General features: G+C 40.4%; 2 protein-coding genes across 2 annotated transcripts; both read right to left on the bottom strand.

Annotated features, from left to right (window-relative positions):
* Nucleotides 1–1288: 1288 nt before the first annotated feature.
* pi4k2b (phosphatidylinositol 4-kinase type 2 beta) lies at nt 1289–12933 on the bottom strand. The gene is made up of 11 exons (XM_068588902.1): nt 12414–12933; nt 8325–8476; nt 7861–7941; nt 7600–7719; nt 6528–6659; nt 5531–5684; nt 5136–5209; nt 4580–4682; nt 3454–3587; nt 3256–3315; nt 1289–2621 (listed from the first exon to the last, which is right to left on the bottom strand). The coding sequence occupies exons 1-11, from the start codon at nt 12754–12756 to the stop codon at nt 2448–2450; spliced, it is 1527 nt and encodes a 508-aa protein (XP_068445003.1). The 5' UTR covers nt 12757–12933; the 3' UTR covers nt 1289–2447.
* Nucleotides 12934–15410: 2477 nt separating this feature from the next.
* Nucleotides 15411–17362, bottom strand: zgc:195282 (uncharacterized protein LOC100192223 homolog). The gene is made up of 4 exons (XM_068589094.1): nt 17299–17362; nt 15937–16031; nt 15791–15845; nt 15411–15632 (listed from the first exon to the last, which is right to left on the bottom strand). The coding sequence occupies exons 1-4, from the start codon at nt 17339–17341 to the stop codon at nt 15622–15624; spliced, it is 204 nt and encodes a 67-aa protein (XP_068445195.1). The 5' UTR covers nt 17342–17362; the 3' UTR covers nt 15411–15621.
* Between the last annotated feature and the right edge of the window lie 5668 nt (nt 17363–23030).

Raw genomic sequence — 23030 nt, 5'->3', positions numbered from 1 at the left:
TATTAAGTTGTGAAACTGATGCGCACCATCTAGTGGGGACAAAACACATTACACACAATATTTCTGTCGTCAGCGATTCTAGAAAACTCTAATTGTCTCAAAATGTAAAAATATGCGACTTAAGAAAACAACTAAATGTCGTTTTTGTGTTGATTGTATATTAGTATCTTACCCCTAGATGCAAAATAAGCAGCAGTGCTGATGTAGAATGCCCCCTGCAGGCAGCCATTATTATAGCTGCATTCATATGTCTGGGCATTTGTGTATTTCAGTTTCAAGCAACAGGTGTAAATAATACGTCCTGGCATCCTGCACGCCGGGACACTTTTTCCTACTATGACAAGACAAAATGTGTGCTGCGACAAATGTTTATTGCAGCCTTTAATACTGCAATCATAATTCAAAATGTTAGTTTTACACAAAATATTGTGTTGATATAATATTAGTCAGCTTTCGAAGACAGTAAAGTCAGTAATGTGAGATTCATAGCAGACTCCTGAATTTTGATATATGTGCCCTGACTGTAAGTTCAGCAAAAAGGATGTTTCCCACATGGTGGCAGTGTTAAAGAAGCCACCTGTCCCCCCCACTTCTAGCAATTTTTGATGCAGATGCTTGTCATATTTTATTTCCTCTCCAGATGTGTGCTGCAGCGCTCTTGGTATGCCGCATCTGTCCAAACAGACACTTTTCAGCCTCCACCAGCGTCATGGTACAAGGGGCATAGTGTTTGAGGGTGCGTGTTGGTGCACATGTTTAATTTACAAAGATGTTTTAATCAGGGCAGGTAAATGATGCACATGTTTGGGTCCACATTAATGATCTGCTCATCAAAGCCTCCATTGAAATATTTGTATACCTTTCAGCATACACTATTCCTTGAAAGACAGCTACAGTATGTTGTCTTGTCAGTTCAAGGTTTCTATAATCACTGCTTTTTGCAAGGTCTTTGATTACCAAGGTGTTTGCAGAACCATAGTGGTGAACCATCCTAATGGAATAGGTATTTCTCCTGAAGGCTGAAACAAATACGCAATTAATTAATTAGTTGTTTGTAATGCAAATCGGCAAATTGGACTTGTAAATGATACAACTTTACGCATAAAAAATATGAACGTAAGGGAAGTAAATTCTAACAACAGATATTAGTAGCTCACTTTGGCTTCCGGTATCACTGATCCCTTTACTAGTGGATTGGTCGGGTCTCATTCAAGCCATCCTGGCTCTGCTAAACAAACCTTTGTCAACATTTATTGAAGGCAACAAACAATATTCAAATTTCCCAAATTTTATTTTTCATCTGTTAAATATACAACTTTTCCTCATACAATCATTGAGTTGGAATAGAAATTTCAAGATGCATACATAAGAAAACACAAGGGCATCGCGCACGTGTGAAACATAGTCCTCCATTTAGTTGTTCTCTTCATATGTATTATAAAGGGCACAGATGAGATGTGGACCTCTGTGCCACAAGGTTCAAGAGAAAGCTGCTTGCCAGCAATTAAATACATGTCAAACAACCAATACATTCATTGTTACAGCATTCACTCATATTGAAATGTTGCGGAGCAGCAATCTGTAGAGAAGATGTATACAGATTACATTCAAACAATGTGTTTATTACTAGTCCTCCCTCCCCAAATTTCATATTCAAGTTTCAATCATATTCCTTTTCTTGAGGCTGTTAAATACTCCGTCCACAAACAGATTTTGGCAGTAGTTAGGGTTGAAGACACAGGGCTTGTGTTCGTTCAACAGATGTGGTTCAAAAAGCCAACACTGGGTAACAAGCAGTTTGACCCAGCTCTGGAGAACGAGTCAAACACTTCCAGCAGTGCAAGTGCACATCTATATTTGAATAAGTATTCCTACAAGGCAAAACAAATAGTTTGAGACTTAATCCCAGGCAAGGAACAACACTGTCCCGTTTAAAAATAAATAAATAAATCACTTCCTGGAGAGATCTGTGAAACCAGTCCTTTAGATTCCCAAACATACTGGACTACAGCTCTTTTTGCAAGTCCTTCTTTGGCCATTAGCACCACAATGAGACCTTGCAGGGTACTTCAGTAGATACTCTGGGTGGGTAAAAATAATTATTTTTGCTTTTTAACAATAAACAAAGCTCACCTCTGTGGAAAAGCAGATTATCCTATTAAGTCACTACAAACAGACCCAAGGTCTCTCGGAGACACTGGTAAGCCACTTTCACAAGCTCCCATGCTCATCTGCGCTCTCTTCTGGAATGGGACGAAGACAAGTTTCTTCATCTTACTTTTCTTTCTTACTTCTTCCGTGTCCTAATTTCTTCTCTCGGCAAAGGAATACGAGCAGTCTCCGGTGCAATCACCACGTATTCTCCCTCACTTCCTGACTTTAGGTGGAAAAAAAAAAAGAGCGGTTGCAGAAGTCTCTCCTCAACAGCCCTCCTCTTCCATCTCCGACTACCAAGAGGTAAAAAAGGGGCGCTTGCAGTGGAAGGTTTGTGTGAAGGCGTTGCCGAGTGTGACCACACGTCCATGACCGCCTGAGCGGCTGCGCTCCACAACCACCCGGGGCATCTGCACTAGCTGGATGGGGCTCTTCCCGTCTTTAAGCGCCTGGGTCAGATTCAACACCTGGTGACAAAAACAGGGTTCATGAGGTGTGACAATATGGAAACCATTTTTAATTTTGAGTACCGGTGAATTGGTTGCATTTAAGAGTTGCATGAACCACCTTTATCTAATCTGTTGGAAAATTACTTCAACAATGAATCACCAAAATAGTTAATTCTCTGTCAAACAGATCAATTGTTTCAACTCTAATGGGAGTAGAAGACAGTGTCACGAAGCCCAAACAGAACCACATACAGTACAGAGTATGCATTGAGTTATGAAAAATACTTTTTTCTTTTTCTTTTTTTTAAAGGTTTTCTGGAACAAAATGTCTGCTGTTGTCTTCCTTTGACCAATGTAATCATTATGCCATGGCGCACTGAGTGGTCAATAATCCAAACAGGTAAAATAAAAGTTGAGTTAGAGGTGAGGGTCAGAACAGACAGGAAAGCTGAGGCCGGGCCGGTGACAGGGGTGAAAGGTGAGAAATTAGGTTTGAAAGAGAACAAGTGAACTTATAAAGCAAACAACCAAGGTAACATAATGTAGGGTACAGGAAAGAGAACAAGAAGAGTAGGTCAGAGAAAAAGGAGACAACAAAAAAGAAAATAAAGGCAGGAAAGCTGATGGGAACACAGTCAAAAAGAAAACTCACCTGTCCCCTCATTACAGACATTTGTCTCTCGAACATGGTTTTATCAAAGCCTTTATCCTCCTGAAGACAGAAACAATAACTCCTGTTAGCAGGTGTTCTGTGTCACAACATACAAATGCGCTTGTGTTGTTTTGCTGACAGACAGCTGCTTATTGACATAACTATTAAAAAATCTCAAAGTCAAGAGGAAAGTTACACCTTGAACATCTCATAGAGGTCCTCACAGAGGTCCTGGACAAAGTTCATGTCAGAAAGGCGGGACAGCACCAGGTCTCTGGTCTCCTGGGAGAAGACCACCTTAGCCTGGGGGAGCCATGCCCAGTGGAATGGGTCTGATGGAAAGAGGCAACAGTCAAGGCCCTCCTCTTTTACGTCGGTCTATAACTATTTGCAGAGTTCACACTGTCTTGTTATATGATGTTGGGTCTTTAATGTTGTTTTTCACTCATTGCAAACTGTCCTTTTTTGTCAGAACACACTTAAAAAGGGACCGAGAGACACTGCTATACAAAAAAAGATAATAAAGCAAATGTAATAAGTTAACTATTAATAAGCTGATAATTGAAATAATACGAATAAAATAAATGAACCGAGTTGCTCTCTATAGAGAACTCAGATAGAAAGATTGATACCACTATTATGTCTAAAGTAGAAATGGAGCGACATCCAGCAGCTGTTATCTTAGCACAAATACTGGCAACAGGAACCATTAAACTCTTTGACTCGGTGCAATGAGGACAAACTTAATCCACCTATTGGCACGTCTAAGCTCCCTACTTAACATGTCATATCTTGTTTGTTCAATCAGTACAAAAAAAATTATGTTTTTTTTCCTTCTTTTTCTACCTTGGGAAAAAGCTGTCAAGCAGTTCCCTTCTATAAACGGTCATAATGCTAAGCTAATTACTTCCTGGCTCTTGCTTACCACCCAAGTCTCAAAAAGAAAGCGAAATAAAAAAAATATTCCCAAAATTTCAATCTATTCCTTGAACTGGAAATACTTGTCTAACATCTGTCTAATTGAGAACATCTCAAATCTAAAAATGTTTCAACTAATAAAACAATTATTACTAAAAATGCTGACACCATCACTATTAATGGTAATGCCGTCATTGCAATTTAAATAAATGATTGTTTTCACATTATGCTCTTGTAGCTTGTGATACATTTATCATTTTATGGATTAAATGACAACTAGGTAATTAATTCAGGAGGAAAGTCAATAATCACCATTTTTACTATTATTAGTAGAGACAAGGTTTTGACAAGAAGTAAAGACAGAACATGAATGAAGAGAGGTGAGGCAGGAAAGAGACCAACATACAGGCTCTCCATTCGTCTGGGTGTTTAAAGGGGAAGGCCAGGCCGTTGTCGATCGCTGCAATCTTGACGCAGGAGTCGGAGCTATTCTCTGTCCACTCTGCATCCTACAGTGAGGGAAAGAGGTTCAGATAAGTCATAAGCAGCATCTGACAGACTGATTGATTAGCTGTAACCAGAACAGTCATTGATCACTGCCCAAACCATGACCAATTGGCAAGATAGATGACAACCGTGAGCTCATTTATCAGTAAATGGTGAAGAATGATTGATGATGGCGAGTCAGACAGTGTTCAGGACGAAGTAACTCGCAAAGTCACTGGGGCACTGGTTTGTTCCAGACCTGCAATATCCACTTATTGTCTGTCTATGTGAGCCCCAGTGTGTCCTGGATGTGAATGAGTGACGGAGTGTTGAGCATTTAAGCGTTTTTTGTGAGTCTGCGTTTAACATTAGCAGTGTTCCGTGATGATAATGCATCATCCTTCCAGCAGTTTAAATGCATAACGCAGGGTAAAAATTTCCAAACACACCTTCATTGAGTGTTAATTTAACTTCACCTTTTGTCTTGCTTCTCCTTCTCCTCCGCCTCCTGGCTTCTCATACTTGATCAACCAGTTGTCATTACCTCGATCTGAGGAGGTAGACAAAGATAGATTTTCATACAAACATATGTAGATGAAGGAAGACCACAATCAGGAAGCTATTCAAATTATCGACCGCAACGACAAATTCAATGTCACACACTTACAAAAGGCTTCACAATGTTAACAAGTATAACTACATGGATATGTAGTCCAAAACTCCCTTTAGTAAAATGTGATGAATGTCAATTTCATCATTATTCAAATCAGTCAGTCAATACAAGATATGGGCACGTAACAAAGTCTAAATGGTAGCTGGGTTTAAGTTTAGTAAACACTGTGTTTAAATGTCAACACAGACACACCCTCACCTGTGTTTCTGATAACGTAGTCAAGCACTACCAGCCGCTCAAACTGGGACTGCAGCTGCTTCCTGATGTTCTCCGGCAGAGGTTCCGCCTCAAAGCGCCGCAGCCAGTAGTCCGCTTCACGGTAGCCCTCCACAAACAGCTGGAATGAGCCCACCTGGAAGCAAACACACGCTACATCACGTATAGCCCAGAGCTTGTTTCTATGTTGATGACGTGGTGGGAAGCAAATTATGTAATGTGAAATTGTGACACCAACAGGCCAAAATGTCAGCAATGCATGACAGTTGAAACATGAGGCCAACTTCATTCCTCATCTTTCTTCCTGTACACATTTTTTTCCCAGACACCTTTTCACAACATCTACAAAGCTATATAGATCATCAAAAGGTATCAGATGAGAAACAGGAAGATGTGCAATACATTCTTATACATGTTTTTAATGAAATGCTTGAATTGGTGCTGGATAAGACCAGAACAACACCAGAGATAGGAATATACAATCACATTTTGAAAGACCGTTAAAGAAAGAAAGAAATTCTAAAGAAGCGATGACATTCATGCTTCCTCTGACCTATTTATTTGAATAAACATGTCTTTTCAGGGATCAGAATGTGACATGATTCGTTTTACTGGCCTCTGCCAGGGCTACAACAGCAGCTATTCTGAGCCCTTCCTTTACTGAGACCTCAACCCTTGCATCTACAAATGATAAGACGGCAGACACTGTATGTGTAAATGAAAACGCATGATATTTAAAGAAACAGAAACATGCTCGTACTGTAATTATTATTGGTATGTCTTAGTATTTGTTCTAATGAATCCTAAAAAGGCCTCCACATCTACAAGGTGGTTTACACAATAACATAAAGAAAATGAAAAGTAAAGTCGAAGGAGTACAACACCCAGGAAGAAACAGGAGAATAGTTTTCAGCCTTTGTTTCTCATTGATTGCTCTTATAAAACAGCTGAAGGTTTGTGACATTTGCCCGCGAATTACCTTCGGTGGCAGGCCCACTCTGTGGAAGCGTCGTCCCACCTTGGGGACTTTCTCTAAGGCGTACTTCTTTCCCTTGGATTTGGCTCTGTCGATGGCGTTGTAGTGGAATGTGTCACTGGCCAGATACACCACCTGATAAAAACAGATTACCACAAGGTTGTAGGTGTAACTTGTGACCACTGGAGGCTAGTTTCTCTGTCCGCTAGAAATAACATCACATCTACATCCAGGTCCATTCAGATAGGATATTCTTTTTCTATACATTTACAGTTCAGAATTTTGTCAGATTGCAGTATTATATTTGCATAGCACTTTAAAAGGGTACTCAAAAGCACTTTGAAAACAGAAACAATAAAACACATTAACAATATAAGCAAGGCAGAGAGATAACATAACAGTAAAAAAACAAAACAAAAACATACATAACTAGTATCACAGGTTAAAAGCAGATTTAAATGGGTGGATTTTAAGAGCAGTTTTAAAGTTGTGAATGACAGAGAATGTCTGAGGTGCTGGAGGAGAGAATTCCAGAGGGAGGGGACGTAGGTTGATGCAGGAGGTCTGAGGTTGCAGATGGGAGTGTGTCGATGCAGGAGGTCTGAAAGGTATGAAGGCGCTTAAGGTTTTGAAGGGCTTTGTGAATGATGAGAAGAATCTTAAACTATATCATTTGCTGTATGGGGGAGTCAGTGGAGGCTTTGAAGCACTAGGGTGATGGGATCTCTTGTGCGGGAGTGAGCGAGGAGATGGACAGGGGAATTCTAGATGTATTATAGTTTGTTAATGATTTTGGTGGATGTGCTGTACAGGATGCTGTTGCAGTAGCCCAGTCGAGAGGTGATGAAGGTGTGGATGTGTGTTTCAGCTGAAGAGGAGTGGGAGAAGTGTAGATAGGCAATGTGTTTTATGATAAAAGAAGGCAGTTTTGTGATGTGATTGACGTGGCATTCGAAAGAGAGGGTTTGATTGAAAATGACACTAAGGTTACGGATGTGTGTGGAGGCAGGAACAGTGGAGCCATCAATGCACCCGTGTTGAAATGGAATAACATCCATGCAGTCAGAGCTCCCACCTTGGTTTTCGGCACAACTCCCAGGCCAAGCTTGGTATCCACCAGTGAAGCAGCAGACTCTGAGAGGTAACCCTGGTTAGGCAACAAGCAGCCTCGGCCGAAACAACACGGACAGCACAGCTAGTTAGAGAGAGAAAGACAGGGCAACCGGGAAACTTTTAGAAGGCCGTTTCAGAAAAACTCAAACTAAAAAGCTTGTTTAGATCACTGTTTGTACTCCTTCAGATTGTTTACACTCAGACAACACGTGACAAAGTATACCTTGTGAAAATATTTGGTCCATTTGGGGTTCAGGTGACCGTAAGGTTCCTCTGACTTTGGTTTGAAAACACCAATGACTTTCTGTTATGGAAAAGAGAATGATAAAGAGTGTTATTTCAAAGATGCATTTTGACATACATTTGGCAGACTGGGAGAACACAGCACACACAGAGACATAACCGCAACAGAACTTGCCAAATGTAATTTTATGGGACCTTTATAAAAAACAAGATTAAAGAACAACAGGCAAGGCATTTAAAGTTATAGCAACAACTGCAAAATGACAAAGATGCTGCTAACAATTTAATGATAACTATATTTTTCCTGCAGTGCACATTAAACTAATGCAAAACAGCTATCTGTTATTGATGCAAGCTTTGCCGGGTGCATTATTGAAAGTCAACCTTCCAACTCACCTCCTCTGCACATACATATATACATATATATGAAATTCCCATCCTTACCCCTTTTGGGTCTTTGACAAAGTAGCTTCCACTAGAACCCTGGGAGATCCTTTCTGGAAAGACGCCGTTCTCAATAGCTTGTTCCGCCCTTTGGATAATATCTGCAAACTCAGGATCTTCAGGGAAATGGTTGAAGTCTCCACTGCTGTTACCTAGACCAGGAAACAAATTCAGATTCATATTCATGTTTACATTGTGGGAAACCAGATTAGTAAAAAATAAAATAATGTAAAAGGCACAATCAATGATACCGTGTCATCTTGCTACTTCTAAAATGTGGTGTTACATTTATGCCATGCACATGTAGTTCAATAGATTATTTATAAAGTTGTGTGGGAACCTCAAAGCACCATCAGGAAATATCCATGGCAACCCCTCTATTGGAGCCTATAGCCAAATATAATTTGACCTGTGCGTGAATGATATTGAAACACTATTATAATACTTTGTTTGTTTTTTTAAGTGAACACAGACTGTAAAAAAAAGAAGCCCTAAATATGTATATTTGTAAATGTAATCTAAATATGTTATTAGATTATAAGCCTATCTCCAGGTCAGTCTGTATAACCTGGATTACCCATTCTACTTTGTCCTATCATGCACAGAGTCTGTATGTGAGAGGCAACGAGAGCCATCCATCCATAGAGCCAGCCATCCATCCATTCTCTAACATGCTTCTGCTGTTCAGAGTCATGGGAGGCTGGAGCTGTTTCCAGCACTCACTGACAGATAGGAGGCTAGTTTTTACATACATTAATGGGCAAATTCACCAAACCTTCACATTGGACTGTGGGATAAAACACACAAACACACACACACACACACACACACACACACACACACACACACACACACACACACACACACACACACACACACACACACACACACACACACACACACACACCTCACATCACATCACCCCTCCTTCTGAACACATGTCACAGCACACTTCACACTCTAGTGAAAGGCAGGGTTGAGTAACAAGCTGGCATACAGGTTTAAAATAGGCGAGCATGTAACGTCTGCCCACCCATTACCTGCCTAACACTGCTTCACACGGGCCTGATGGCAAGCGTGAATGTGTGTGCATTTAGAAAGGGTACTGATTTTACCTCTCTCCGACTTCATTGTCCTCCCCCATCTATTTATTGTTCCTTCCTCCTCATTATCTTTCTCATTATCTCCCTCTCTGTTCCGTTACTGCTGCAGTCCGTGAGGTTGCTCCTCAAACCTGCACTTCTTGAGAAGTGCAGGTTTTTTTGCCTTGCCGATCTGTTTAGACCGTCTCCTCCTCACATGGGACATAGCAGTCAGCTGACAGAAAGCTCCATATGCTCAGTTTAAGTCACACTACAGTCACAGTGGGATGCAGGGAGGGATAGAGGGTCAGACACGGGGAGAAAGGGAGAGGGGGTGGACAAAAGGACGAGGAGAGTTAATATGTCGTTTTGTCACTGCGAGATAAGGAGAAACGCAAGATAGCTTTGTAGCTAATTTACTTGAAGGGAGGATGAGAAAGAAGTAAATTAAAAATAGGAAATGGGAGAATAGAAGGAAGACAAAAAAATCAAATCAGGGACTTGAATCATTTAAAAAGTAGATACAGTATGTCAGCCATGTGACCCACCTCCATTTCAATTGTAGCATACCCGGCATATTGAATTGTCCTATAATAGTCTGAGTCTTTTTATTACTATTGGGACTATAAAGGACTTCCATCAACAGTTTTTGTGTAAATTAAGTTCCATCCACCTGAAAACCACCTGCCTCAGTATCTTCACTGGCATTTCTTTATAAAAGCCATATACTGATGCATGTTTTATGTTTTAAGGTGTAAGCACCATGAGGTGAAACTCAGAGTAGTGCTAGAGAGAAACCAAAATAATGTATTAAGAGAGGCTTTGCTTGTGTTTTCTGCTCTATTTGGCACTTGGTAAGCCTAGTTTATTCTATCAAATTATTAAAATCACAGCTGAAAATAGAGCATGAGATGATTTTATGACCATGTCTAACTTTAGGCAAAGTTCACTGGCAGGTCAAGATCACAACAACGAATTGCCTCAAGACCATCAGTCGTCTTGATCAACCCAATTTCTATTCAAGTAAACTATTTATAGTTTGGCCTTTACAAAGTGATTTTTCTGTGTGTAAAATAGAGCTGACACAATATTATATCTTCATCATTTAATTTCCAACAATAGATTTAGTGAGTTTATTCAGCCGTCTTTCCTGGTGATGGATGTATGGTTGCTCTAGATTGTACTGTTGATGAAAGTCTGTGATTATATCATTGTGCAGTTTGACTGCAGGAGGCAGGAATCTCTCTCGTCACATTTCTTTTCAACCGACTGAAAGCTGGTGTGAAAGTAAACACACATGTTTACTTCTTCTCTTCCAAATTTCCTCTTCTTCATCATCCTCCTCCTCCTCATTGTACTGAACTACAGAGGGTTTGCTTGTACAGGCCTTGTGTATATTTAATGTCTGTCTATCTGTGCCCTCGCGCCGTTAATGGGCCCAGCAGAGCTTTTAAACTTAGAGCTCCAGAGACCTGCTGACCTGCAGTGCACACAGTGTGTGAGACGTTGCAACACTGCACTGTCGACAACTGATTTATTAGTGTTTTACTTGATACACATTTAAAACTTTGTCATGTTCTTACAGTTACATGATGCAATGTTTAATGTGTGCAAATGTAGCAAGATTAAATGTGTTTTGCATAACTTCAAAATGAGACAACGTGACATTTCTCTTTGCACATTGCAATCCATACTCATGAGCAGTGGATTATGATGTAAAAAGGCAGTATGAATAAAATAAATACAAAATGAATGCAGTTTGGCAGATTATATAAACATTTTAGCCAGAAGGACTCACATGGTTCAGAATTTGCAATGGAGATTGGCGTGACATTTTATAGCATACAAAGAAAGCGTCAGTGTTCAGGTCTAGAATTACAAGAGTTGTTGTTCTGTGCATTACGAATTAGGAGTCACATCGTCCTGAGCATTATTCCTCAGAAAGGCCAGCGGGAACACAAACACTTCCAGATTCAGACTCGGTGTCTTTACACATGTTGTCAAGATGTCTGACCTCAATAGGACATGGTCAAACTATAGATCTTAGTGGTCATAGAGAGCATGGAGACAGTGAGTGAATATAAAAAGGAAACACAAGCTCCAAATGTATATTGAAGGTGAAAAAGGTGCTATGAGGTTGAGAGGTGTGAAATCCAATGAGTGGTTCGATCAGAATATATCCCGCTTTCAAGGTGAATAGATCACTTTTTCTTTGTTTTCCACAATACCATCTTTTTCTTTTTATAGCCCAAACCTAATTTTTCGCTGCAAATATGCAAGACTGACAACATATAACCAACAAAAAAAATTATGTTAAAGTCTATATCCATACTGACCAAGACATCTGAAGAAGACGTCTGCATAAAAACCTGTTTGATCTGGATTGGTATTAACACAGGGGGAAAAAAATGTAAGTGTGATGATTACATGATGTTTACATTGAGGACCCTAAAGTATTCCTACCGACTGTACTCGTGGCTGAACTTGCATGTTGTGTTCGGGTCACCAGGTCAAAGTGCGACCTCATATCATCCACAGAGAAGATAACGTGTAAATACATCAGCTCACTGGGAACACACGTAGACAAGGTACACAATCTAACGCCATGCAAACACAAACCTAATGCATTAAATGTAACATGCATGTGTGTGGATAGTTTCCATAACATGCTGAGTTGTTTGCTTAGTGCTTTCCCAGAGCAGAGCAACAAGTTACTGCTTTACGTCACATTAATATCCAAAGGGACCCGATAACCTCCAAGCACGATTGAGGGGCTCCTGTTGGAGAGCCACAGTAAACTGGTTAACACTCCTCAGAGTGTCGGTCACGTTACATTCACTAGTATCTCGACTAACAATAATCAATCCTTTTGCACTGGATAAACCATATGCGACAACACAAATGTGCCCCAAGACATGTCCTATTGAGCAGGGGTTCTCTGACATAACTTTGCCGCACATACGTGTACTTTAATTTGATCTCGCTGTAATTGATCCAAAACAATTACCTGGGGAGGCCAGGGTGTCTTTATCCGACGATGAGCTGTGTCTGTGCCGCCTGCTCCGCTTCTCTCCCACACCCCGCGGAGACGACGAGCTTCCTGCTAAGCACGGTAACAACAGCGCCTCTTCGCCAGACCCGTCCGTCTCCAGTTCTGTTAAGACGCTTTCACAAGAGTCCGAGATACGAACGGCACCTCCGAGGTTCGTCACAGGTCCCAAACCGATCCCATGCCTATCGAATAATACCTTCGGAGGGTCCGCACACTCCGAAACTGGCACCACTGTGTCTCCGGTGTCCAGCACGGGCTCGCTGCTCTCGGTCACTGTTGGGTCGCATTCTGACATCATTTTAGCTCGGTTTTTAATTACACACAATTCAATGTTAATTGAATCACACCAACTTTGCCTCAAGCTGTCAGTCGTCCATTTTTAAGAGACTCCCTTATTTCCACGAGCATGTAGCCCTCCGAAAATGATTCGGAAGCGGCTTCCTTTACCGATATGTCCACATAATCCGTCAAGATAGTCGGCTCTGCGCTGCTTCCTTGTTGGATCACTGCGCATGCGCACCACGACAACGAACACCTCTGGCAAAGGTTGCCTTCATGTGCTTCTTGTAAAATACAAACTCCCATTATTTTGAGACGTCAGCAATATACCGGTAACATTTGCGCTCGACATTAGCACAATCAAATCTCTAACACGATTTATTATTGAAATCACACATGACAACTTCCCTTCATTATGTTTAAAGAAGGGCGTGAACCAATTGTTTTACAATCCATACAACGTGCGTTTAACGTCTTCAACATACTTCCGAATAGGTCTAAATTACAGGTTTTTATTGGGAGGGTAGTTAATAATTACGTTGTTCACCTGTTGGGCTGGTTAAAACATGATACTAGCTTCCCTTTCGCTTTTTCTCTGTCTCTGTCACATCACTTAAGAAGCTTGAATTGTAAACAATGAACAAAACCAAAATGAATGAATGTTGAATTTATACATTGACGTCAGGTAATCATAATAAACCTATCAGACAAAGTTAATCAGCTCGAGACTTTTTTTAGGTTTTATCCTGACGAATTTTCCTAGATCTTATCTAATTTTAAAAAAAAAGGTAACAGGCTTGTTGTCTCGTTAGTAATAATCAAAAAGTGACGCTCTTTTACACAAACATAACTTGTATTTTCATATTCAGCCCATACTTCAAAATGTTTAAGACACTTCGCAAACGAATACAGTATACTGATGCCATGCATGTCACTGGTTGCCTTCTTTTGAAATGTAGTAACTTGTATGGCCACTAGATGTCGATAGTGATACACAGATAGAGACTCGTGCAAAGTGTTGAGTCTCACGCAAAGTGACTTTTCCTGAGAAACATTCTTTATTTTTTTTCTTGAATGTAAAATGGTCCTATTTAATTTGTTGTTCCTCATCATGTGTCAACATCGTCTGGCCGGCATAGGAGTGATTCCTGAGCTATCACAGGCCACCTCTGAACTTGGTGGAACCACAAATGGGCATTTTTGTGGTGCAGCCACCACATTCAAAGATATTGATGAATTCTATTCTTGGCACCTCTTTATACACATGTTAATGCAGGTTTAAAAATCCTTAATATGCCAGACCGACGCATTGATGTACTATTCTAACATTTTACTTTCCCCTCTCTCTCTCTCTTCTTGTTTCCCCTATAATTATATGGTCTATCTCGCTCTTTTTATGTCAGCCCTCGCAGTGCCCCTCAATCACCCACCGCTCTCCACAGCAACTCGCCCTTCACCCTCAGCCCCTCTCAACCTATCACTCGTTCCCTCCACCACCACCACCACCACCACCCCTCTCCCTAATAAGAGAATGTAGCTGAAACACATGCAAATGAGCAGTCAGCCAGCTGGTATCATAGCAGTCATGTGATCTATTAAGGTAGGGGGTTAGGGGGTGAAGGATATATGGAGGGAGAAGGGGAGGGGGGGCAAAGATAGAAGAAGAGGGAGGATGAAGGAGGCTCTGGGGGGATGAGAGGAAGACAGACAGGTTCAAAGACATGCTGGAAAGACACAGGCATCCCTCTGCTCTTTGCAGATGTTAAAATAATCCCATCAGCCCTCTCATCCTTTGTCTATCAGCATTCTCCATATTGTTTCCACCTCTGCCTCTTTTATCCTTTATACCCCTTTCTTCTGCACCCCATCCTTCAAGGACAAATACCTGAAATGTCACTCTTGTGACACATGACACTTTACAGGGAGGCACGTCAGCACACCTCTTTCTCAATGTGTGTGCATACTGTATGTTTGTGTCAATGTACTTCACCCACCACTGGGTGACAAGCCCCTGCAGCAGTCAAGACACACTGCTTCAGGGGCAGCAGTGTGTATGAATACATAGGTGTGTGTGTGTGTGTGTGTGTGTGTGTGTGTGTGTGTGTGTGTGTGTGTGTGTGTGTGTGTGTGTGTGTGTGTGTGTGAGAGAGAGAGAGAGAGAGAGAGAGAGAGAGAGAGAGAGAGAGAGAGAGAGAGAGAGAGAGAGAGAGAGGGAGAGAGAGATCTGTCTTTGCCTCACTGTATACCCACTCCAGCAGGTTCTGCTGGCATAAGATCTGGTTTACCCTGCCAACAGCAGCCATCCTCATCCATTCCTCCTTCCTTCCTTCCTTCCTTCCTTCCTTCCTTCCTTCCTTCCTTCCTTTCTTCCTTCCTTCATTTCTTCTCCTTTCCCCTGGTTGCTTGATGAGGGAGAGAAGGGGACCCTATAGCTCAACTCTTTTTTTGTATGTGCATGTGTGTTGTCTGTGATTAGAGTATGTGTTAGTTTGTGAGCAAATACATTCACCCTGTGCGCCCAGATATGAGCATGTAGGCTCCTGATTACAAAGTCCACCACACAGACTAAGACATTCAGTAGGTTTGACATTGTTATGTTTACAAATGCATTTATTAATACTTCAATTTATCATCCATATTCATTTTCATTATAAAAGTGAACAATCACCTACACGTGGCATCACATGGTCATCACACATTTATAAATATTTCATTTTGTGTAAAGTAAAGTTGATAGATATCTTACTTTTATGTCATTTATATTTATTTATACATTTTGTCATGATTTGGGGCCTATAAACAGGTCCTCATGTCTTTTGTCGGCCTGTCAGCATGTGTCCATGTTGGTTCAGTCTGGTGTCTAAAGGAGCTGCATCATGCCATGTCACCTGTTACCTGTCAAGAAGGAGTCACAAAAAAAATACATTCAGAAAATGTGTGTGCGTGTGTGTGTGTGTGTGTGTGTGTGTGTGTGTGTGTGTGTGTGTGTGTGTGTGTGTGTGTGTGTGTGTGTGTGTGTGTGTGTGTGTGCTTTTACAGTGGTAAGACAGTACCTCTTGGACCAAACATCTTCAGGTAGCAGTGGGAACAATATGGCTTTTCATCGTACTGAAAAAACAAATTTACTGCATAATCCTTTGCATTCATGTAATGACTTTGTTTTACTTTACATATTGCCTCGTTCATTGTCCACACATACCTCAGCATGTTGTCCAGGTGTGAGCTGTCTGTTGCACTTTTGACACTTGAGACAAAGAGGGTGGTAGTCCCTCCCTAAGGACCTCTTTTTCTCCCCTGCACCAAATAAAGAATAATGAGAAGCCTGGTGGGTTCTCTTTTTATAGATAATTCATTAAAAAAAAGTCAAACATTTTTTTGCATTCGCACACAATTCCTATGTATTCACTGACGTTTAAGACAATCACTTTAAAAAATATATATTTTTTAATTTACAGTCATTTTCAAGAAAGAGTCATATTTAGGTGTCTGGTTATGAATACAAACTGCTGTTTATAGGTATACACACAGACCAGAAATTGTGTTGCCAGAGTAGTTAAGGACTAGGTAACAGCAGAGTGTTTTAACTTCACTGGCTTATAAATAGAAAAATAAAAATAGCTCGTAAAATTAAAACAACAAAAGACTTGGTTTAAGTGCTGCTGTGCATTCAATAGTTTGAGATCTGAGTGTGGGAGAGGACTCTACTAAAAGAGACAGGCGGTAAGGAGGAAACCCAGAAAGCAGTGTGCAAGCTCATTTGACTAGACCCACATCCTGTTGTTATCATGGATGTGTGTGCTGACATTTGTGTGAGCATGCTTGAAAGAGGTGAAAGCCGAAGAGAAGATATTGTTTTTGTCCTCCAAAGAGAGAATAGAGACATATAGATCAAGAAAACATTTGTAGTACATATCAAGATGAATATCAAAGCCTCTCTTTCAAGGCAAATATTAACGTGCCAAGAACAACACAGGGGAAATGAATGATGCTAACTATGTTTCTGTGAGTTGGTGTGTATAGATATATATGTGTGTGTGTGTGTGTGTGTGTGTGTGTGTGTGTGTGTGTGTGTGTGTGTGTGTGTGTGTGTGTGTGTGTGTGTGTGTGTGTGTACTTAATACTGTGTACTGTACACAGGTGCAATAATTCTTTCTTGCACCTGTGTTTGACAGGTTATAATGTTTACTGTAAGAAAGGTTTATAATGAATAGTATACATTTTAACCTTTTCTTTTATGCCAGAGACTTTTTTGGCCGGTTTGACACTTTTAAAAATGTATATGAATACAACTGGAATTTTCTTAGTCATACTTTTTCCTATACAGATGAAACGAGTAAAAGAAAAAAAGAAAAGAGGGAGAGAGACAGAGAGGGAGAAAGAGAGAGAGAGAGAGAGAGGAGAGAGAGAGAGAGAGAGAGAGAGAGAGAGAGAGAGAGAGAGAGAGAGAGAGAGAGAGAGAGAGAGAGAGAAAGAGAGGGATCTGAAAACAATTAAAGAGAAAATTCTAGACAGATAAAGGAAGGCAGACGTATAGAGTAAAAATGTAGGGGGTCAGACTCACCAAAGTAGACAGGCTTCCCACAGATTGGACAGTACCCTACCATGATGGTATACAATTATTTAACAAACAGTGTGGGCACACGCACTTTAGCTTGCGCTGTAAGAAAATAAATCAAATAAAGCATATACTGTACAAGCATATGTGTGTGTGAACTGAAAATTGACAGGAAAACGGTTAAACGACAGCTATGTCAGCGTCTGGTGAAGTCAAAACCAGGATGTGGTGAGGGAGACGTCACAGGAAGAGAGAAAGATGTGATTTGAAAAGCTACCCTCAGTAGAAAAAAGACCGCAACTCTAATTACACCTTTTCTTCATGATAACAGATAAAAAGCCAATTAAATGGGCATCGTTTTATGGGCAGTTGTATATCTGTTTATATCTGTTTGTGCTTTGGGCACACGCACAGCCATGAAACTGTAAAGAGACAGAAACGGAACGAAAGAATGAGGGGTGAGGAGAGAGGGGACAAAAACAGCTGTCAGCAGCTCAAGTTCCAAGCTATCTTCTCTCCTTTCCTTCTGTTTTCACCCTCTTTTCTAGATTAAAAAAGGAGTTGAGCCTCTGAATTGAAAAGAGAAACCTGACACTTGTGCCTTTCTTTCCTTCTTTCTGTCGATCCTCTCTCTCTCTTTCGCTCTTTTTCACATACTCACACACATGCATGCCCCCACTCACTGACTCACACAGACTCACACAAACTCACACAGACCCCCCCCACCCCCCACACACACACACACACACCATACACCCATACACTCCCACATATACACACACACAAACCAAAAGGCTGCACTTCTTCTCCTCAATGACATCACACAAAGAGGCTGAAGCCAAAGAGCAGAGGGAGAGGCAGGGTGAGGTCGGGTTGGTTTGGGACAGACAGAGGGGGAGGTGTGTGTGTGTGTGTGTGTGTGTGTGTGTGTGTGTGTGTGTGTGTGTGTGTGTGTGTGTGTGTGTGTGTGTGTGGGCAGTTATTCCCCCGAGATAGGTGGAAGTGGACCTAGGGAAGGACAGGGGCGGAGAGATGGTTGAGGAGAGATGAGCGAGACATGGATGGAGACAGTAGCCAGCCTCAACTCAGCAGTGACAAAGAAGATGAACTCTGATGAACTTCACAGAGCAGAACGGGGCCACTGGAGTGACTGTGGAAGACAAGACAGGGAGACATCTGTGTGGTTCGATCCCTATCACTGGCAACAGGACAAAATTTGCCGGTAGTGTCCACAGAGTGGAACAAGTAAAAGTGCTCGTTATGACAAAATGACCTTCGTCAGCAAAGTACTTTTGTATGATAATTACGGATGCATTATGCTGCATTTTATGTTTTTATGTTGTAGTTGAAATGTTAAAGCAGAGCTCCACCAATTTGACACATTAAAGTGTGTTGAGAGGTGTTGAGAGCACTGCATATGTGGAAAAAAAACTATGTTGTATCTCCAGAGGGAGCTTGGTGAAGTCAGTTAATTGTCCTCAAGTGATGTCACTTAAATCCGTGTCGGTTGAGTCATATTTTAAAGTTTAAAAAATCAAAACAATCTGTGGGTGTGAAGTAAGCTCAACTGAATCTGTTCATTTTGAATCGGACAATGTTATCGGAGTGAGATGGTAAATTGAGAGAGTAGCTTTAAAACTTTATTTAATTATTACATTTTGTTATCATAATAGTTGAAATCAACTTGTGAATAGGGAGGGACAATCATTTTAAATTATAAAAAACTGGCGGAAGTCTGTTCTCTCAGAGTACCCTTCCACTCTGCTGTGTTATAATAGGGTCAAACGTCTATGAAACCAATACATATAAACATCTCTGAAGCCTCAGTAAACGGGAACTGCTGGGTTGCAATGTGCATAACCTCATTTGGTCAGTTAGCCTTTTCTGTTCGAGGAGCAAAGCAATGGAAATGCCTCAGAACAGAACTGAAAGTACAACACGATTTTAAGGCTTTTAATAAAGAAAGAAATTATGGTTAAAAGAAAAACAACTTTGTTCACACATATACACCTTCATACTTTGTGTATGTAAATATGTATGTATATGTGGATGTATTCTCTTGTAATGCCATGTTATCACATTTTATGATAATAACAGTATATATATATATATATATATATATATATATATATATATATATATATATATATATATATATATATATATATATATATATATACACATACATACACATACATACACACACACACCTTGGTAGGTAATTAGCATTTCCCTATATACACTCAAAACAGTGCATCTGGTTTTCTTCTTGTGCATATGTGCTAGGAATTTTAATGCCATTGTGATGTCCACATCACATAAATAAAGTCAAGTCAAGTCGAATAAGTAAAGCAGTCCAAAATTCAGAAACTAAATTAAAAAAAGCAAAAAATATTTTTTACAACTAACAAGTTCATACATTGCTTCATCTTTGTTATAAACTGATCATATGTAAAACCTTATATCTATGAATCCTAACTATTATCATATATATATATATATATATATATATATATATATATATATATATATATATATATATATATATATATATATATATATATATATATATATATATATATATATATATATATATTGAAGAAAAAAAGTAGAATATTTCCCTCTGAAATGAAGTGGAGTAGAAGTGTAAAGTAACCCATAAAAGTACAGTACCTAAGTAAATGTACTTACTTACTTTACAAACACATGTACTGGTAGTCCTATATATGTGCACACATGTATTTACAACATTCGTTATGTTTTCAGATATATTTTCACAGCCCTCACACACAGAAAATACATGTATCATTTCTGTTGCAATTGAACTAAAGAAGGCCATGGAATATATGAAGTATTTCATAATTTGCATATTTGCAAGCATCCCTCTCCTGTGTGTCATGCTTTGCAGAGGGATGGAATACCAAGTAGCTATTTCATTTGACCAGCCTTCCCTACAGGATAACCTATCATGTCCCTCCATCAGCATTCATTGTGTGTGGACAGCGCTAGGAGAGTTACATCCTGAATTACAGGCCGATATGCATGCACATCTTACAATGTTTTTTTATGCAAATGATGATGTCATTATTTTAATAGAGAATAGATAGTTAATATGCATGAAGAAAAAAGCAGGGATTGGAGTTATTCGAGCGAGAAGGAATAGCTCGAAGGAGAAGCAGAGAGGATTTCCACAGGTTGGAATGGAGAAAAAAGGGAGGAATTAGAAGGAAAGAGAGCAGAGCGTTAAGAAACAGGCGATGTAATTGTGAAATGGAGAGAGAAAGGAAACAAGAAGAGAAAAGAGAGGGGGCGTTAAAACCACTTTTCCCAGTGGATCTTTTGGTAAGGCTGCGTTGAGAAAACTGCCAAAACTCTTAACACACACATTCTCGCGCTGGTGCGCACATACACATGGTTCACTTCTGCCAAGTCATATGAGATACACACTATGGATGGAGAGATGTGGAAATGTGTGTGTGTGAACAGGATTCATAGTAACATTCAGTGAGTGGTGGAAACAGGCAGAGCTCTGAGGAGAGAGAGTGAAGGGAGAGAGAAACACTGGCTCCTCTCCGCCGTCTCCTCCAGTGGGTTGGATCTTGCTGAGGCCAAACCCTCCGACGCCGGCTTTGAGAATTGTGTGACGGGGGGACACAGGAAGAGGCTAGGAAAAAAACCGGCTGGAAGGACTTCTTCTTCCCACACATAAATGCACTCTTGATCGCATGTGCGTGTGTATGAGAGTACACAAACACACACACAGCAAAAAGGAGCCTTTGGAAGGCTTTCTTTTCCCCCTCTCGCTCTCACACACCCACTCGTCATCGCGTTTCACTTCTTGGCATCATCCTTTCTCCCCCAAGCCCAGAATATGACATGGCTTTGGGGTTGCATCTCAGCTGCATACACACAATCAGCTTTGCAATACAATACACATGGCAAACAAATTTCAAACATTTGACAGTTGAAGATAGCCAAAGGACCTCTTGGTATTTTACTTTGTAGTACCTGTTTGCTTTCTTTGGATATTGGCAATTGTTGATGTGAAAATATCAGTTTTCAGAATTGCTTTCCTTGCTTCTTTTGAACCATCAGACCTTCAACAGCAGAAAGGGGTTCAGCTTTAGCTTTCCAATCCATGCCAATACAATCTTTCACCCTTTATTGTTTCAAAGCCATTCTGGTGCTCATCTGGCACGCCAGCCAGATATTTTGGTGCACCATAGTGTAGCCATTTCTGGGGTGTATTTTCCCCAAATATCCCCCTCTGTGACAGCTTTTTTGGAGTCAGATGATATAAAGGCTATAATCCTCTACTTAGGGTATCAGTGGATGGAAAAGTCAGAAAAACAAGTCCTTGTTTTTCATTATTAATCTGGCAAAGCCTTTAAGTCTCCTCATGCCCCTAGTGATATGATTATGGCATGGCGACTATTACTCCATGATTACTAGCTCTGAGTAGCTGGGTCAGTCAGATTTCATTATGGGATATTGTGTTGTTTTGTATAGTCTGTGAGGAAACAAATGGAGGAATGATCTGTGTTTGTGTATGTGTGCCAGTAACATAAATTACAGAGGTGTTGATGCCACTCCGACTTTCAATTCTCTATAGGCCTGATATGCAATGCATATATCCTTCAAATGGCTAACACAAAACTTAAAATATGAAACACAAACTGACAACTTATAACACATGCCATAGCATTTCCATTTATTCAGTGAAATATCTCAATAGCTATCAGATGGTTTTGGTTGAGACTTTCATGTCCCTCTCAGGATGATTTACAATAGCTTAGCTGAAAAGTTCATGAATTTTTCTCGAGGTCCATATTCAGGTCACATTTTCTAATATGTGGAATACTTTGGTTTGTAATCAAATACCTGACATTTCCATCTGTCTCAGCAGTACTTTCATTTCAATGTTAGCTAACACACAAAACTAAGATGTAAACCTGGCACCTGATAACTTTAAGCCGGTTAGCATTGTAATTGGATTATAAGAACATATTATTATTGAGCTCAAAGCATCACAGTACCTTAGTACAGCCTCACAGAGTTGCAATGGCTGTTGACTGATAATGATCTCAATATGTAACATAACCGAAATATTGTGTGGAATGAGATGATTTTAACAACCATAAACACACTTAAGAGAATACAAAAACAAAAATGTGTTCAAGGGGGCTCACCAGAGAGAGATTCAGACTTCAAGAGTCAACCTGAGTCATTAGGCAGGATCCCGTATGTATCCCGCTCAGTGCTCGTGGCTGTCCCACCTATTGTTCAGATCTGCTTGGGGGAAATAGAGAGGCAGGCAGAAGGAAAAAACCTAATGTGTTGCTTCTTGCCTGTGCATTCTTGGCATAGCTCTTTGCCCTTTTCATTTTTTGACTGTGATTTTTTTTTCGTCCTTGCTTTAATAGTGAAGCCAAGGGTCCACAGCCAGCCAAGTCCCACCGCTCCAGTCTGGCTAAGCCACAGAAAGCTTGGCTTCTGCTTCTCTCTGCTCTCTCTCTCTAAGTCTCCATGTATGACTACAGTATACGTCCATCTCGCTTTCTTTTTGGATCTTTCTCTATGTTGCTATGTCTCTCCTGTTTGTCTTTATCCTTTCTGTTTTATTTTTCTGTCTGGTTGCATTGGTCAATTTGCCTCTTTGTTTCAATTTTTCTTCTTTTGTATTCTTCAAACAAAACACACGCGCACGCACGCACACACACACACACACACACACACAC

The sequence above is a fragment of the Clinocottus analis genome, unplaced genomic scaffold, assembly GCF_023055335.1.
Source record: "Clinocottus analis isolate CAN_PGR_092001 unplaced genomic scaffold, fCliAna1.0.p SCAF_22, whole genome shotgun sequence".
Classification (NCBI taxonomy): Eukaryota; Metazoa; Chordata; class Actinopteri; order Perciformes; family Cottidae; genus Clinocottus; species Clinocottus analis.
This window is presented reverse-complemented; position numbering and strand designations above follow the sequence as displayed.

What these genes read in the sequence shown, in the direction of transcription:
- zgc:195282 (XM_068589094.1), bottom strand. Translation starts at nt 17,341, where the DNA reads ATGGTAGGGTACTGTCCAATCTGTGGGAAGCCTGTCTACTTTG. An exon ending in TGGGAAGCCTGTCTACTTTG is followed by an intron (nt 16,032 to 17,298) that starts GTGAGTCTGACC and finishes TATTTGGTGCAG; the next exon opens with GGGAGAAAAAGAGGTCCTTA. An exon ending in CACCTGGACAACATGCTGAG is followed by an intron (nt 15,846 to 15,936) that starts GTATGTGTGGAC and finishes TTGTTTTTTCAG; the next exon opens with TACGATGAAAAGCCATATTG.
- pi4k2b (XM_068588902.1), bottom strand. Translation starts at nt 12,756, where the DNA reads ATGATGTCAGAATGCGACCCAACAGTGACCGAGAGCAGCGAGCCCGTG. An exon ending in TTGTCAAAGACCCAAAAGGG is followed by an intron (nt 7,942 to 8,324) that starts GTAAGGATGGGA and finishes TTTCCATAACAG; the next exon opens with AAAGTCATTGGTGTTTTCAA. An exon ending in GAGTGGGCCTGCCACCGAAG is followed by an intron (nt 5,685 to 6,527) that starts GTAATTCGCGGG and finishes GTTTGCTTCCAG; the next exon opens with GTGGGCTCATTCCAGCTGTT.